Source organism: Anomaloglossus baeobatrachus, chromosome 1, assembly GCF_048569485.1.
Source record: "Anomaloglossus baeobatrachus isolate aAnoBae1 chromosome 1, aAnoBae1.hap1, whole genome shotgun sequence".
NCBI classification, from domain to species: Eukaryota; Metazoa; Chordata; class Amphibia; order Anura; family Aromobatidae; genus Anomaloglossus; species Anomaloglossus baeobatrachus.
The window spans coordinates 906307526-906322893 of NC_134353.1; the positions used below are offsets into that span (position 1 = coordinate 906307526).

The 15368-nt window shown below is 38.2% G+C and overlaps 1 protein-coding gene across 2 annotated transcripts in view; it reads right to left on the minus strand.

The window, feature by feature from the left end:
• The window catches only part of ARK2C (arkadia (RNF111) C-terminal like ring finger ubiquitin ligase 2C), a 214631-nt gene extending 200427 nt beyond the window's left edge, over positions 1-14204 (minus strand). Inside the window, exons 1-2 of one of the 2 annotated variants that reach the window (XR_012752919.1) lie at positions 13917-14005; positions 9899-11404 (exon numbers count right to left, since the gene is read on the minus strand). Coding sequence is in view for 1 of the 2 variants with exons in the window: in XM_075343112.1 (XP_075199227.1) it covers positions 13917-13977 (61 nt within the window). In the remaining variant the exon portion in view is untranslated. Of the gene's footprint in view, positions 1-9898; positions 11405-13916 lie in introns of those variants that run through there. The other variant, XM_075343112.1, reaches the window with a different exon arrangement.
• Between the last annotated feature and the right edge of the window lie 1164 nt (positions 14205-15368).

Sequence of the window (15368 nt, forward strand, 5' to 3'; positions counted from 1 at the left end):
GAGGGGCGGAGATGAGCGGGATGAACATCCCGCCCACCTCCTTTCTTCCTCATTGCCGACGGCCGCAGGTAAGGAGAGGTTCCTCATTCCTGCGGTGTCACACATAGTGATGTGTGCTGCCGCAGGAACGACGAACAACATCGTACCTGCAGCAGCAACGATAATTGGGATTTGGGGAGCATGTCAACGATTAGCGATTTTGCACGTGTTTGCGATGATTTTCGATCGCACTTAGGTGTCACACGCAACGACATCGCTAACGCGACCAGATGTGTGTCACGAATTCCGTGACCCCAACGACATCGCTTTAGCGATGTCGCAGCGTGTAAAGCGGCCTTAAGGCATCAATGTCTACACTTATCATAAGAAGACGTCTACATTGCATTGGGCTACAAACCAAATGTCCAGCTACAGATAGTCCTCTGACTTCATTTCACCACTCTCAAGGATTATCACTGTGCACAGCAAGCTGACAATAGAGACTAGAATGAAGGTATGTCCTCTTCAGTGATGAGTCCCGTTTTTTTTTGTTCTGAATGCAATGATAGCCGGATATTAAACTGGAGGGCAAGTGGGCAACGCCATGAAGAGGCCTTCACTAGAGAACGCCACACTGGTCCTACTCCTAGGATTATGGAGTGTGATCGCATAATTGATGATAGTAGGACACTCTAGTCTTCCTTCCAGGTGCACTAACAGCTCGGCATTACATTGATTTGGTCGTGGAACCAGTGGTATGGCCACTTTATCAAAGAGACCCAGGAGCTGGTTTTTAGTAACACAACAACACCGGACCGCATGTTGCTAATGCTACTATGAGTAGCCTGTGTGGTGCAAACATTTTTCCATGGCCTGCAGCATCTCTGGATTTGTCTCCCATTGAGCATATCTGGGATAATATTGATCAGTAATTGCAAAGAGACTAGCCAACTGCAGGTCTTGATGATTTGCTTCCCAAGAGTAGAATGTTCCTCAGACAACCATTAATGACCTCACTGATAGCAGCCAAGGCTGTAAGTGTGGAGATTTCTGACAATAGTGCTCAAGCTGAATAAATTAAAGGGAACCTGTCACCACGTTTTGGCGTAAGAAACTAAAACTAGCACCTTAAGCAACACGTGCTGTATTCCATGAAGGTGCACTTTATCCCTTCATTGCCCCTGTACCCCCCAAAAATACCTTTATAAAATCTCCCCCCCGGTATGTAAACTATCTAGTCCAGTCTGATGATGCCTCCTGTCCATCCTTTCACCCTCCTCTTGTGCTGATTGACGTGGATGACGCCTCGGATGTAATTGACATCAGTGAACAAAATCTCCATATTCCCGACTCGTGCAGGCGCACTATTTTCCATTCTGCCCGCAACAGGGTAGATCGAAGTGCGCCTGCACGAGTCGGGAATATGGAGATTTTGTTCACTGATGTCAATTACATCCGAGGCGTCATCCACGTCAATCAGCACAAGAGGAGGGTGAAAGGATGGACAGGAGGCATCATCAGACTGGACTAGATAGTTTACATACCGGAGGGGGGGAGATTTTATAAAGGTATTTTTGGGGGGTACAGGGGCAATGAAGGGGTAACGTGCACCTTCATGGAATACAGCACGTGTTGCTTATCTCCATATTCCTGACTCGTGAATGCACACTTCGATCTACCCTGTTGCGGGCAGAACGGAAAATAGTGCGCCTGCACAAACCGGCGAGCTCTCTGAGCAGGCGTGAGATTTTGTCCGGCGATGTGAATGAAGGAAGTGACGTCATCCACATCTCCGGGCAAAATCTTGCGCTTGAGCAGAGAATTCGCAGGTTCGCGCAGGCACACCTCTGTTTTCAGCTCTGTCCACAATAGGGCAGAGTGAAGTGCACCTGTGCAAGCTGGGAATATGTTTGTGCAGGCGAGAGATTTTGCCCGCCTACATGGGTGGTGTCTGAGGTGTCATCCACGTCGATCAGCACAGGAGGACGGCGAAAGGAGGGCCAGGAGGCTCAGATTAGGACGCCTATTGGACTGGACCAGGAGATTTTATGAAGGTATTTTTGGGGGCCAAACAGGGTGGGGGGTCAGGGGGTAATGTGCAGCTTCATGGAATGCAGCACAGGTGATGCTTAAGGTGTTAGCTTTAGTTTAGAGCGCCAAAATCTGGTCACAGGTTCCCTTTAAAATGTTTCATTTTTTTCCATTTTTCATCATTGGCAAATCATTAACATGTCTTTCCATCCTGTAATTTCCATAATTCTACGACTTTTCCTTCTCTTCTGTTGAGTAGTTTATTTATGAAGTGTTATCATTCCACACATTATGCATGGACGGAACAATCTGAACAATATGGCTACTTTATTTATTGGCTGTGACTTCACGTAAAGTGAGTTAGTTCCCACCAACACTTTTGCTGAGCTTCAAACTACAAAGAAAGACCTAGAGAAAGAAAATAAATCCTTTTTGTTTTCCCTTTGGTCCAGTGACAGGTGGCCGGAAGACAATGGTCTGTGCCGATGCATTCATATACATTGCTGTAAGCTGTAGTTCACTCCTTTTCAAAATTTCTTAAAGGCGAACTATTGACGAGGAACACTCAGGTGCTGCCGAGAGCAAGAGAACATTAAGCTGAAGGCCATTCCCGGAGAAGACATTATTAGACCTCCAGATGCCGTCTGTTCCTTTGTGAATCAGATTGGGGGTTTATAACCTACATGAAACACTATAGAACTAACCCAGCAGGACTGTCATAATACAATATGGAGTAATTATAGGGTTGGGTGGTGAGCGCTGAATCATTGGCTCTGGATTGGTACAATGAGATTGTCCAAAGCTCTGTTACTCGTACATTATATAGGGGATCATGAGAGGGTAATACCTATTATTTACGGTCTATTTGCAGTCTGTTTTTCCTGTTTTCAATGGCTGACTGTAGCTCTGATAACTTCATCCATTATCCATAAACCTTTTACATACATCGATTTAAGTCCCCCTTTAAAATGATGAGCACTCTTCAAGGGGAGTATTGAGTGGAGCACTGCCGGTGGAAAGTATGACAGATGTACATTTTCTAGTATGAAACACTTACGAAACGGGTTCAGTTTGTTCTTTTTTTGAGCTCGTCATCATCTGAGATTTTTTATAGTGCCGGTCATGACCCCTTTTAAGGATGGCATAGGCTATTAATAAGTCATGATAAAGTGCCATAAATTATGCAGGACACGTAGATAAAAAGTGGATGACCCTTGACTATCCAGCTGCTGTGGATACATACATTACTATTGCAATGGCCATAAAGGCAGAAGGGCATCTGAGGTCCCCCTTAGGCAATAGGTAGCCACTGACTACGAATCTGAAAATAACTAAAAGCTCCAAAACCTTCTCCAGTAAGATATGTAAAGAGCAACTGCAACTAAACCAAGCATGTTATATACAGGTAGTCATTCAAACTTTGGGTTTCATGATAAGCCACCATAAACTCTGACTATTACGCCAACTAGATTTTATCACATTTTCACCTAAATGTAGGTTTCTAAAAAATCTAGGAGATGGAGAATGGCATGGTGGCATGGTCTTTATGTTACCAAGATGCTTTTCTCCTTTTCTAATGGCACCGTTGAGCCAATCCAACTTTGTGGTTAGCTCTGCTTCATACACTTAAAGAACAAATCTTGGTGATACCGGCTGACCATATAATAAGTATGGGTCCACTACTACAGATTGTATCAGAGGAGTGAAGGATGAGCAATCCTTTTATTTCCCAGGGAGATAGGCTGCCACCAGAGGTGTCTGGCAATGGCTGACCATACACATTAGACTAATGTCAGACACATCTGTTGATATGAAGAGGTTTGGCCAACACTCCTATGTGTATGATGGAGCCAGCCAACTGATCGTTGGGAGACTTGTCATTGGGATGCCCAATTTTGGACTACCAATGGCTTTGTTCTCCTGAAGGTATATCACTGTCAGAGATATCTGTCGGTGACTTTCTCACGTGTATGAGAAAGACAGCCGAGATGGCTGTTGACTAAACAATTAGCCGAAGCATTGTTTGGACGACAGCCATCTAATGTGTATGGGAGCCTTTACTATACTCTCTTTAATGGGAACTGAAGGAGTATATGACTAGAGATTTGCGAACCCGAGGTTTGGTGTTTGATGGTCGGGCTTTACGTATGAAAATCACTCATGTGAGCATCACTGTGTTTTGGTACGCTCGGTCCTCAACCCAGTGCGAGCCTCTTGCATTGTTTGAATGGCTCACATTGGGGGTAACAACAGCATCTACGGATGTAGCGCGCACTAAACAAAAAAAAAAAAATAGAAAAAGCCCGCCTACCTGCCCCCGGAAGTGATGTGTTTATGCCTGGCTGCATGTGGGCAGAGACCCGTACTGCCCAGTTAGTGACTTCCATTGAGGTTCAAGTCAAGTCCGTGTCCCAAACTGAATTAGCCGTACAGGACTTTCATGGGTTCGCTCATCTCTATATAGGAACACTGTTGAGGAGGACCATTGGATCAAATACTTAATTAACCTTGAGACGTAGGGGGTTGTGGGAAATCACTGATGAAACATATTATTTCACCTTACATAGTCAGTTCAGATATATCATCATGTAACACACATTAAAGATGGCTTCCATTTCATGTTCTCCACACCCTGCACTGGTATGCAAGGAATGTTCAGATGTAAGAAGAATCACCATATAAGGGAAAAGACCCACTGGCCAACCTAGAGGACCACCCCACTCATGGCCTCATGGAACAACCCCATTGATGACCTCACAGACCAGCCCACGATGACGCCCATGGATCAGCCCATGGACTAGCCCATTGTCCAACCCACTGACCAATGAACACATCCGAGCATGCCCAGTGAGGAACTGACCATGCCCCTTTTCCTAGTTTATATAAGTCAATGTTTCTATTGGAATAGGGCTCTCTTGGTGACATTTTTCTCTGATCAAGGAAAGATTCACATCCGACTGTGTCTGGTGTTATTCTTTTAAGCATGCGCTTGATCAACATTAATTAAGTCAGGAGCAGGCAACTCGTGAACATTTCTATGAGTTCACCCTAACAACCACTATCTTAGGTTAGGTACTCACTGCCTCTCTGCCCACGCTTGGGCCCACATCTCCTGAGTGTAGGCGCTCAACTGGAGTCACAATCAGGATGGGTATCTAGGAATCAGTACACCATAGCAACCGATTGCAAAAGAACATATACTCCATGGTTGATGTTTATTTTCTGTGGTTTGCAGATGTACACCAGCCAGATGGGGCCAAAATAATTCACAATTTGACTTTCATGTTGCAAATGGTGCAGTAAATGCAGCAAAAAGCTCCTGATATGCACCGTAGGCTATGCGCAGAGACATAGTGTGAAGCTTGCCTTAGTTGTATTGGCACCTTTATCCTCTAATATGATGTTATTGAGCAGCGAGTCACTATCAACCAACATGTCTCAATTTTCTTAGACCTTTAGCTCAAAAATGGTGTTGTTGCCAAATAGAAGGTATGGAAGAGGCACTTGAGCTCAGTTGTTTGTAACAGCTCTCACAACACCAAAAATGTCTGCTAAGGCTTGTTTTACATTGCCAACAGGTCATCATAGCCTGTCAGAAGTCCTGTCAGAGTTGATGCGAAGAATAGTACGGCACAAGGAACCAAATAACCCAGACGGACCCCATTGTAAGTCAGAGGGCCTATCAGACTCTAGTGGTGTCTGTTGGGCTTAGAAATGCACCAGAATATCCAGTGTTCATGTAAATCATGGCACAATTATGAGCCGAGCCTACGTTTAGGCCCATTTTTATACTTCTGCTTAGCAAAGAGTGTTTACCATAAAATATCATGGCAACCATATCAGTTGAATCGTGTGACCTTCCACTAACCTTGAGATGTAAATATATGGAATTAAAAATATCTTGATACCTTCAAGTCCACACAGTCTGAGATTTATTGGCACCATTGTTTTGAATATCACATGACCAGGCTGTCCCATCCCTAAAAACGCTGGTGACCCTCAATCTTTCTGTAGAACCTATTCTCGAGAATAAGAATTCTGCAGACGAGGACCACAAACCTCGTAAGCACCAGAAGAAGCAATTTCCTCCATGGACAGCATCGTCATACGATATCCAGGCCCCGTTTTTCCAAAATGACCGTATTGTAGTTTCATGGAAGTGAAAAGGATCGAAATAAAAAAATAAAATTAAAAAAAGAAATCACATTTGAAATGAGCAGCCTCAAAACACATGCATGTTTTCATTCATGCAAGGCGAAGCACAACCTCCCTTACTGACACGTGTGTATGTGTATGCATATGTCACTACCGAGAGATTAGACTACAAATCCAGATTAGAAAGAAAAGAGCAGAGTAAGGGAGGGGGGCTCTGTATATTGTTTACAAAGGTAGCAAAGAAACCAACACAGAGGCCTGGCTAAACCCGGCCGGTGTTGTAGGCCTTCCTGCTCAGGTTCTGTGCATGTGCAAGGTTCTTGGGTTACATATTTGTACAGTAGCTTTTAGAGTTATCATATTTTGGACCTTTTTTTTAGACTTCTCTGGACCTTTATTAGTACAAAATATTTCTAATCACAATTAACTTTCACAAATTTGTAGTAATATTCAACATCAAACTATACAAAAATCTGTCACTTGCCAAAAATATCTTTGTTTTTTTTTACCCAGTGTAAATGCCGCTGTTCTCCTGAATCTAGTGTTGGTTTTCTTTTTTTCCTGCTCCTCTCCATTCCTGAGATATGGCCATCTCTTCCGTGTGTATAAATAATGGCTTTTCAACCAAATGGGCGTGGTCCTCAACTCCTCTCGTCCCACTTGGTTAACAAGACTAGATTTACATACAGTGAAGAAAGGGCTATATCTCAGGAATGGAGAGTCATAGGAACAAAAGAAAAACATTGCCAGATTCAGGAGAACAGCATCAGTCACACCAAGTAAAAAGAAAATCATATAAATATTAATGGCAAGTGACAGATCAGCTTTAAAAAGGACATGACAGTTCTACAAACTTATCTGTTTTAGTAAATACTTATATTTCCTTTTCTTTAAACAGTCACTCTGTTATTCCTTTTAGAAGCTCATGATTAAATTGACAACTAGGTGTTACCAGTCACCTTGTGAAATGGGTGGTTACCAGTCACCTTGTGAAATGGGTGGTTACCAGTCACCTTGTGAATTGGGTGGTTACCAGTCACCTTGTCAAATGGGTGTGTACTTGTGTAAGTTAGCACCAATTGGACAGTGTCATATTGTCAAAGAGCACACCCCTAACTGGTAACACTCAATGTAGTCATAAAACTCCAATGGGAATAAGAGAGACTCAGCTCGTTGTAGAATATTGAAAACATATGTACCAGTAATTTTATATTTCCTGGAATATAATTTTTAACTAACTCAGGCTTTTGTGGAGAGGTGACAGGTCATCTTATGTCCTCTTTTTCTGGCAGAGGCTTCAATATCTACTGGTCTTTACAATTTGTAGGATTCTGACCTTAATGATACAACATCTCTTTGGCAGAGGAGACACTACTTGGCTGGTAGAGAGTAGGGATGGTAATAGCAAGATATCTCATTGATATAGACTGTTGGTGAGTTGTCTTAAGAGTTCTTGGACCTCCTGAGTGGTGGACATGATGACTATTAACATAGGATCATGTAGGATCTTATAGTTTCATAGTGTTTAAGGTTGAAGATAGACTTAAGCCCATCGAGTTCAACCCATGACCTAACCTAACATGTTTTAGAGTTCTATCGTGGTTAAGGCTGAAGGTAGACTTAAGTCCATCACGTTCAACCCATGACCTAACCTAACATGTTGACCTAGAGTAAGGCAAAAAAAATGCCAGGTGGCAGACAGTAAGCTCCATGGGAGTATCTTGAAGGCTTAGACCATATGTAAGGATATTCGTGAGTCTGATATCTAGAATTATTGAGAGAAGGAATCATTAGAGTATGGTGGGAAGCAGTTTCCAGATTAAGTGCTTTATTATTGATGACTTATCCTCAGGACAAATCATCAATATCATACTGGTACAGTTCTGACTTAGGTAGACCCACAGATCAGCCGATTGAGGCTACCTTGGAGTATTGGAAGTGGCACAGCTCAATACATTGTGTAGTGGCCAAAAAAGGTACTGCAAGCTTTACCATTTATTTGTGCAGGGACGTCTGGAAAATTCCTTTAAGGGAACCAAGAAAAGTGTGATTTTTCAGGAAGGAAAGAAGATTAGAAGTTATTTTAAACGTCTAAGCCTCTAACCATTATTTTTTGTCTTAGCGGTGTATGGCAGTCAGTCATTTTCAACCCTAAAATGTAAAGTGATTGCACTTTTTGACTATAATTCCTTCTATTCTAACGTAAAGAAAAAGGATGACGTGTAATTCTAACGACCATGATGTCCACTGCCTAAAACATATTTTATTTAAAGATTGGAAACCTCTTAGTAAGATTTGCAGCCAATGAATTTTTGTTTTTTATTAATCTATTAAGTATAAATAATAATAAAAAAAGGGAAATAAAGTGAAAAAAAATAAATTCTAACAAGGGCCCCCATAGCGAAGAAACTAAAGTCATTCACTCATAGGAAGGAGATTCAGTAATAAGGTATGAGGGATATATAGATCTACTAGAGAAAAAGGAGTACGACAATAAATGGGAAAACAGCAATAGAAAAGGCAGACTAGGTTAATATAGGAAAACTAGTTTCTTTATTGAAAGATTGTTGTATTAGTATTTGTGAAACTGAGTGTAACAGAGTCATGCACACGATACAAAAAGGCAAGCCCACCATGCTTTGGAGGGGCACAACAGAACAAAAGCGGCATACAATGAGTAGATGTGTAGGCTACAGCACAGTACATTTCAGCAGGGTACGCCTCTACAGAGAGATTTACATCAGAATAACTAGGTAATGTAAAAAAATACAGAACATGCTTTAGTCTTAGTACATGAAATAAAAGGTGAAAAAAAAAAGGTTCACGACTAAAGGCTTTCAGATACAGAACATTACCCACAAAATAAGAACAGAAAGTAGTTTTTATAGCACAGCAGAAAAAAAAGGATACTCCTGTTAAATGGATCAACCATTTTGCCAACAAGGTTTAAAGAATAAAATTATTCCAATTTTTTTTCAAATTTATTTTCAATATTTGTTTTTTTTTTTCAAAATTTTTTAAAGCCAATATTCCAATTTGTCATTGCAATTTTTATATATATATTTTTGATTTTTTCCCCAAAATTTTCAAAGCCAATTATTCCAATTTGACATTGCAATTTTGTTTTTATTTATTTTTAATATTTTCAATTTTTTTCCCCAAAATTTCAAAACCAATTATTTTAATTTGTCATTGCAATTTGTTTCATTTATTTTTAATATTTTTGTTTGTTTTTCTTCAAAAATTTTCAAAGCCAATTTGATTCTAAATTGTCTCTGCAATTGTTTAAAATTTATTTTTAATATTTTTTTTTTTTTCCAAATTTGCAAAGCCAATTTTTCTAATTTGTCATTGTAATATTTTTAAATTTATTTGTAGTATTTTTTTCAAATTTTCAAGGCCATTTATTCCAATAAGTAATTGCAATTTTTTTTAATTTATTTTTAATATTTTTTTTTTCAAAATTTTCAATTATTCCAATTTATCATTGCATTTAATTTTTTTTTATATATTTTTTTATTTTTTAAAACCAATTATTCCAATTTGTCATTTCAATTTTTTTAAACATTTTTAATATTTTTAATTTTTTTCCTAATTTTTCAAAGCCAGTTATTCCAATTTCTAATTTCATTTTTTTAAATTTATTTTTAATATTTTTTTTATTTTTTTTTCAAAATTTTCAAAGCCAATTATTCCAATTTGTCATTGATAATTTTTTATTATTTGCAATTTTTTTTAAATTCAATTTTTTTTTTTAAATTATCAAAGCCAATTATTCCAATTTTGTCATTTCAATTTTTTTTTATTTATTTTTACTATTTTTGATTTTTTTTTCCAAATTTTCAAAGCCAATTATTCCAATTTGTCATTGCTAATTTTTTATTATTTATTTTTAATATTTTTGGGGGGTTTTCCCCAAAAGTTTTAAGGCCAATTATTTTAATTTCTCATTGCAATTTTTTTTTTAATTTATTTTCAAGATTCCTTAGTTTTTTTTCCAGATTTGCAAAGCCAATAATTCCAATATGTCATTGTAATTTTTTTATTATTATTTTTAATATTTTGGATTTTTTTCCCCAAATTTTCAAAGCCAATTATTCCAATTTATCATTGCAATTTTTTTTAAATTCAATTTTTTTTTTTTTAAATTATCAAAGCCAATTATTCCAATTTGTCATTTCAATTTTATTTTTTTATTTATTTTTACTATTTTTGATTTTTTTTTTTCCAAATATTCAAAGCCAATTATTGAATTTTTTTTAAACTTTGTTTTTTAATAGTTTGGGGTTTTTTTCCCCAAAATTTTCAAAGCCAATTATTTGAATTTGTCATTGCAATTTTTTTTATAAATTTATTTTTAATATTTTTGATTTTTTTTTCCCCAAAATTTTCAAAGGTAGACTGCAAACAATGGATTCTGATGGTTGGAAAATACAATTGGAAAATTAATGGCCACCCACCCCCATCCTCCCCATCCCTTTCTATAGTTCCTTTAAAATTTAGCTTAGACCAAGGCCTGGTCTTCCCGAAAGCAAAATGAATCCACTTAACAGAAATTTACAGTGTAATGTACTTAGCTAAACAAGATGAAGATACAAATAAAAATGGCTGTTATTCTCTACAGCTCTACTGAATGGCTAGGTTTCTATGTTACTACAATGATACTACAAAGAATAGAAAAAAAAAAAAGAAAGAAAAACAGATTCAGGGTTACATTCTCTACAGTTTTCAACAAGAAAAATATGATTTTAGGAAATTCATTATAAAGCATCAGTATCCCCTTGTTGCAGGGCTATAGTGGCCAGAGCTCCAGCCTCACATGGCTGTATAGGATTACGTTAAATATTTAAGAGATAATATATATATTTTTACAAATTTACTTTTTTTTTTTGCAATTTTTTTTTTTAATTATAATTTATAATTTTTTTTATTGAATGATACAATGAAACGAAAGCCTTTTTTGGAGCATAAAGGTGGTGGTGATGGTGATAGTGGCGGTGGTAGACGAGTGTGGAGGCGGAGGAATAATAATTGCATTGGCAAGGGTTACCCAGATAGTAACCCTTCTCCATAAACAAAGAAAGGACAAGCAGCCATGAAAGAAGGGGATACTGCAGCTTAATTAGAGAACAATGTTGTCTTCAGATGGAAACAGGAATGGTTAAGAGGGTGTCACAATACAGGTATATGCAGAGGCAGAGGACTACACCAAGAGCAGCATGTTGGGTCATTCACTGTGCTACACAATGAAGGAAAAAAAAAAAAAAGAATTGATAAATGCAAATGTAATAATATCCCATAGTCAATAAACCTTTTTTTTAAGGGTAGATGTTTTTGTTTTTGCATGCATACAGTTTAGATGCATAATATTAAAATTATACATTTTTTGTACTGGGGCATCATCCCAATCACTAGCCAATAGTCCCCAGGCTGGAGAGGACAGGAAATTATTGAAGAACAACTATCTGCTGACCTCACCAGTGGAGGAAGGACAGGTCTGTATAAAAATGCAGTGGCTAGTCCAAACACATCGTCTATATATCGCTATCGATCTCGTCCCAAATATCCTACAAATTAGATCTATTCATTTTTCACTAATCTTAAATCTAACAAAAGATGGAGGAGCCATATGTAATTGAGCTGGTTAAAAATAAATGCACTGTGCCATGATTAAAAATGTCAGGTCATCAGCAATTTGCATGGAGAGTGGGGGTGGGGGGTGTTTGATAGCCTTTGCACATTTTGATAGCTAGAATATTTAAGCATCTGCTAGATCATAACAACAATGCTACATACAGGTGAAACCAGCCCCCTCCCTTTCTTTAAATGAACCCCAGCCTCCCCTCCTCTAACCACCAAGCTGCAGCCACCTTTTTTTTTGCAAGAGAATTTGGTGACAGTAGGAAAAAGCAGCTGATGTGAGGATGAAACGAAGCAATGAGGAGGAGGGGGTGGCTCACAAAGAGTAATTGGATCTGATCTTCCTTAAATAAAACAGTATACAGCAAATGTCTAAATAAGATTAGGGCCAAGATATCAAAAACGGAAGCCAATACTTGCTTACTGCAGGACGCTCAATAAGATACAACAATGCAATGTATCCATTCAGCATGGATTTATAAGAAATAGATACAATGTATCCATACAACACAGCTCTATATTAAATAGGTACTTTGTATCTATACATAAGGTATCAATAATAGATACAATGTATACAAATAGCATCCTATAATATATATAGATAGATATAGATACAATGTATCCAAACATCAGCTATTTATTATATATAGATACAATGTATACAAACATCAGGTATGTATAGTATATAGATACAATGTATACAAACAGCATATATTTATAATATATAGATACAATGTACTTAAGCAGCATGTATTTAAAATGTATACATGTACAATGTATCCAAACAGCATTAATTTATAATATATAGATGCAATGTATCCAAACAGCATGTATTTATAATGTAGAGATACAATGTATCCAAACAGCATGCATTTATAATGTATAGAGAGAATGTATCCAAACAGCATGCATTGACAATATATAGATAGAATGTATCCAAACAGTATGTATGTATAATATATAGATACAATGTATCGAAACAGCATGTATTTAGAATGTATAAATAGAATGTATCCAAATAGTATGTATTTAGTATGTGTCCAAACATCATGTATTTAGAATGTATATATAGAATATATCCAAACATCATGTATTTAGAATGTATATATAGCGTGTGTCCAAATATCATGTATTTAGAATGTATAGATAGAATGTATCCAAACAGCATGTATTTAGAATGTATATATAGAGTGTATCCAAACAGCATGTTTTTAGAATGTATAGATAGAGTGTATCCAAACAGCATGTATTTAGAATGTATAGATAGAATGTATCCAAACAGTATGTATTTAGAATGTATATATAGAATGTATCCAAACCGCATGTATTTAGAATGTATAGATAGAATGTATCCAAACAGTATGTATTTAGAATGTATATATAGCGTGTGTTCAAATATCATGTATTTAGAATGTATATATAGAGTGTATCCAAACAGCATGTATTTAGAATGTATATATAGAGTGTATCCAAACAGCATGTATTTAGAATGTATAGATAGAATGTATCCAAACAGCATGTATTTAGAATGTATATAGAGTGTATCCAAACAGCATGTATTTAAAATGTATAGCTACAATGTATCCATACATTATGGGCTTATAAGAAATAGATACAAGGTATTCATTATGTCTGTGGTCAGCAGGATTCCTAATTCTCAATCTATCCATACAGCAGAATATTAGAATGATACATAATGTATCTATAACACTATTCTTATGGAATAATTGTGACTTAATAATACAAAGTACCCATACAACATATCTGTATGTATCCATGCATCTATTTGTAAATAGAAATACAACACGACATTATTTACTAGCATTGGCATAATGGCATTTCAAAATAATACATTGTATCCATGCAGAATACTAGAAGCAGATACAATGTATCCATAGAGCAGATATGCTGTGTGTCTCTATAAATAGATACAGGGCACACAAGCAGAAGATTGCAGACCTCAAGGCTCTGGCTGATCAACATATCTGCCCTCTCCCTCCCTCCTGTGTCAGGCACATCATAGCATTTAGTGCAATTGTTCCCCCCTCCCCATCAGAAGCCCACCATCACCACCACCACCACCACCACCACCACATCCACCACCACCGTACCTCGGTTCCGTACAGAGCCAAAGACTGGAAGAACAAGATATCCTACGTGGACTAACACCATGCTGGCAGAGACAGCGCTTGCAACCCCTGGTGCTGATCACTGTGACTATAAGGACAGGCTGATCCTAGTCTGTGTGCTCCTACTGCTGGCTGGGAGACAGATGGCCCATTGGTAATGGTCCTTTCAAATCCCCCCTATATACATTCAAATGTGCTGCAGCTGCCTCAACACAAAGGGAGGGGGCATGAAGCTACCTTCTACAGCTCCCCCAAGACAAAGCAGCCTAACCAATGAGCTAGGAGCTGGGGGGAGGGCACGCGAGCTCCCTGCAGTCTGTCTGGGCTAGCTTGTTTCATTGCATTGGATTTATTTATTAATTATTTTTTTTTAAGATTTGTTAAATCAATGAAACAATGACCTGACTCAAGGGTCACTCAGTTGACACCATGTCCTGCGTGTCCAACCTGGTGGCCCATTGATATGGATGGGTTTATGAGTCTGACCCAGATATTTGACATTTCTTATGTATTTCTAGGAAGAGTATAAAAGGCCATATAGACAGGACTGGCAGCTATAATCAATCTTAGAAGTAGCTGTCAATCAATATATTTGTAGTTATGTTGGCTCGTTAATAATAATATTAATAATAATAATAATAATAATAATAACGTTTATGTATATAGCTCCAACATATTCCGCAGCACTTTACAATCCGGTGGGGGGTTGTATAGACAAAAACAAGACAAAATAGTACATAATTCAACAGCTACAGTAGGAATGAGAGCCCTGCTCGAAAGCTTACAATCTATGGGGAAGAAGGGGGACACAAAAGGTGAAGCACACTTGTAGATCTGGCCGGCCATCGTTATGCTAGTGTATTGGTTACATATAAAGATTAATGATCTGGTCTTTATTATTATTATTATTATTATTATTTATTATTATAGTGCCATTTATTCCATGGCACTTTACAAGTGAAAGAGGGTATACGTACAACAATCATTAACAGTACAAAACAGACTGGTATAGGAGGAGAGAGGACCCTGCCCGCGAGGGCTCACAGTCTACAGGAGGAGAGAGGACCCTGCCCGCGAGGGCTCACAGTCTACAGGGAATGGGTGATGGTACAATAGGTGAGGACAGAGCTGGTTGCGCAGTGGTCTACTGGACCGAGGGCTATTGTAGGTTGTAGGCTTGTTGGAAGAGGTGGGTCTTGTGGTTCCTCCTGAAGCTTTCCACGGTAGGGGAGAGTTTGATATGCTGAGGTAGAGCGTTCCAGGGTATGGGGGAGGCACAGGAGAAATCTTGTACGCGATTTTGGGAAGAGGAGATAAGAGAGGAGTAGAGAAGGAGATCTTGTGAGGATCTGAGGTTGCGTGCAGGTAGGTACCGGGAGACTAGTTCACAGATGTAGGGAGGAGACAGGTTGTGCATGGCTTTGTATGTCATGG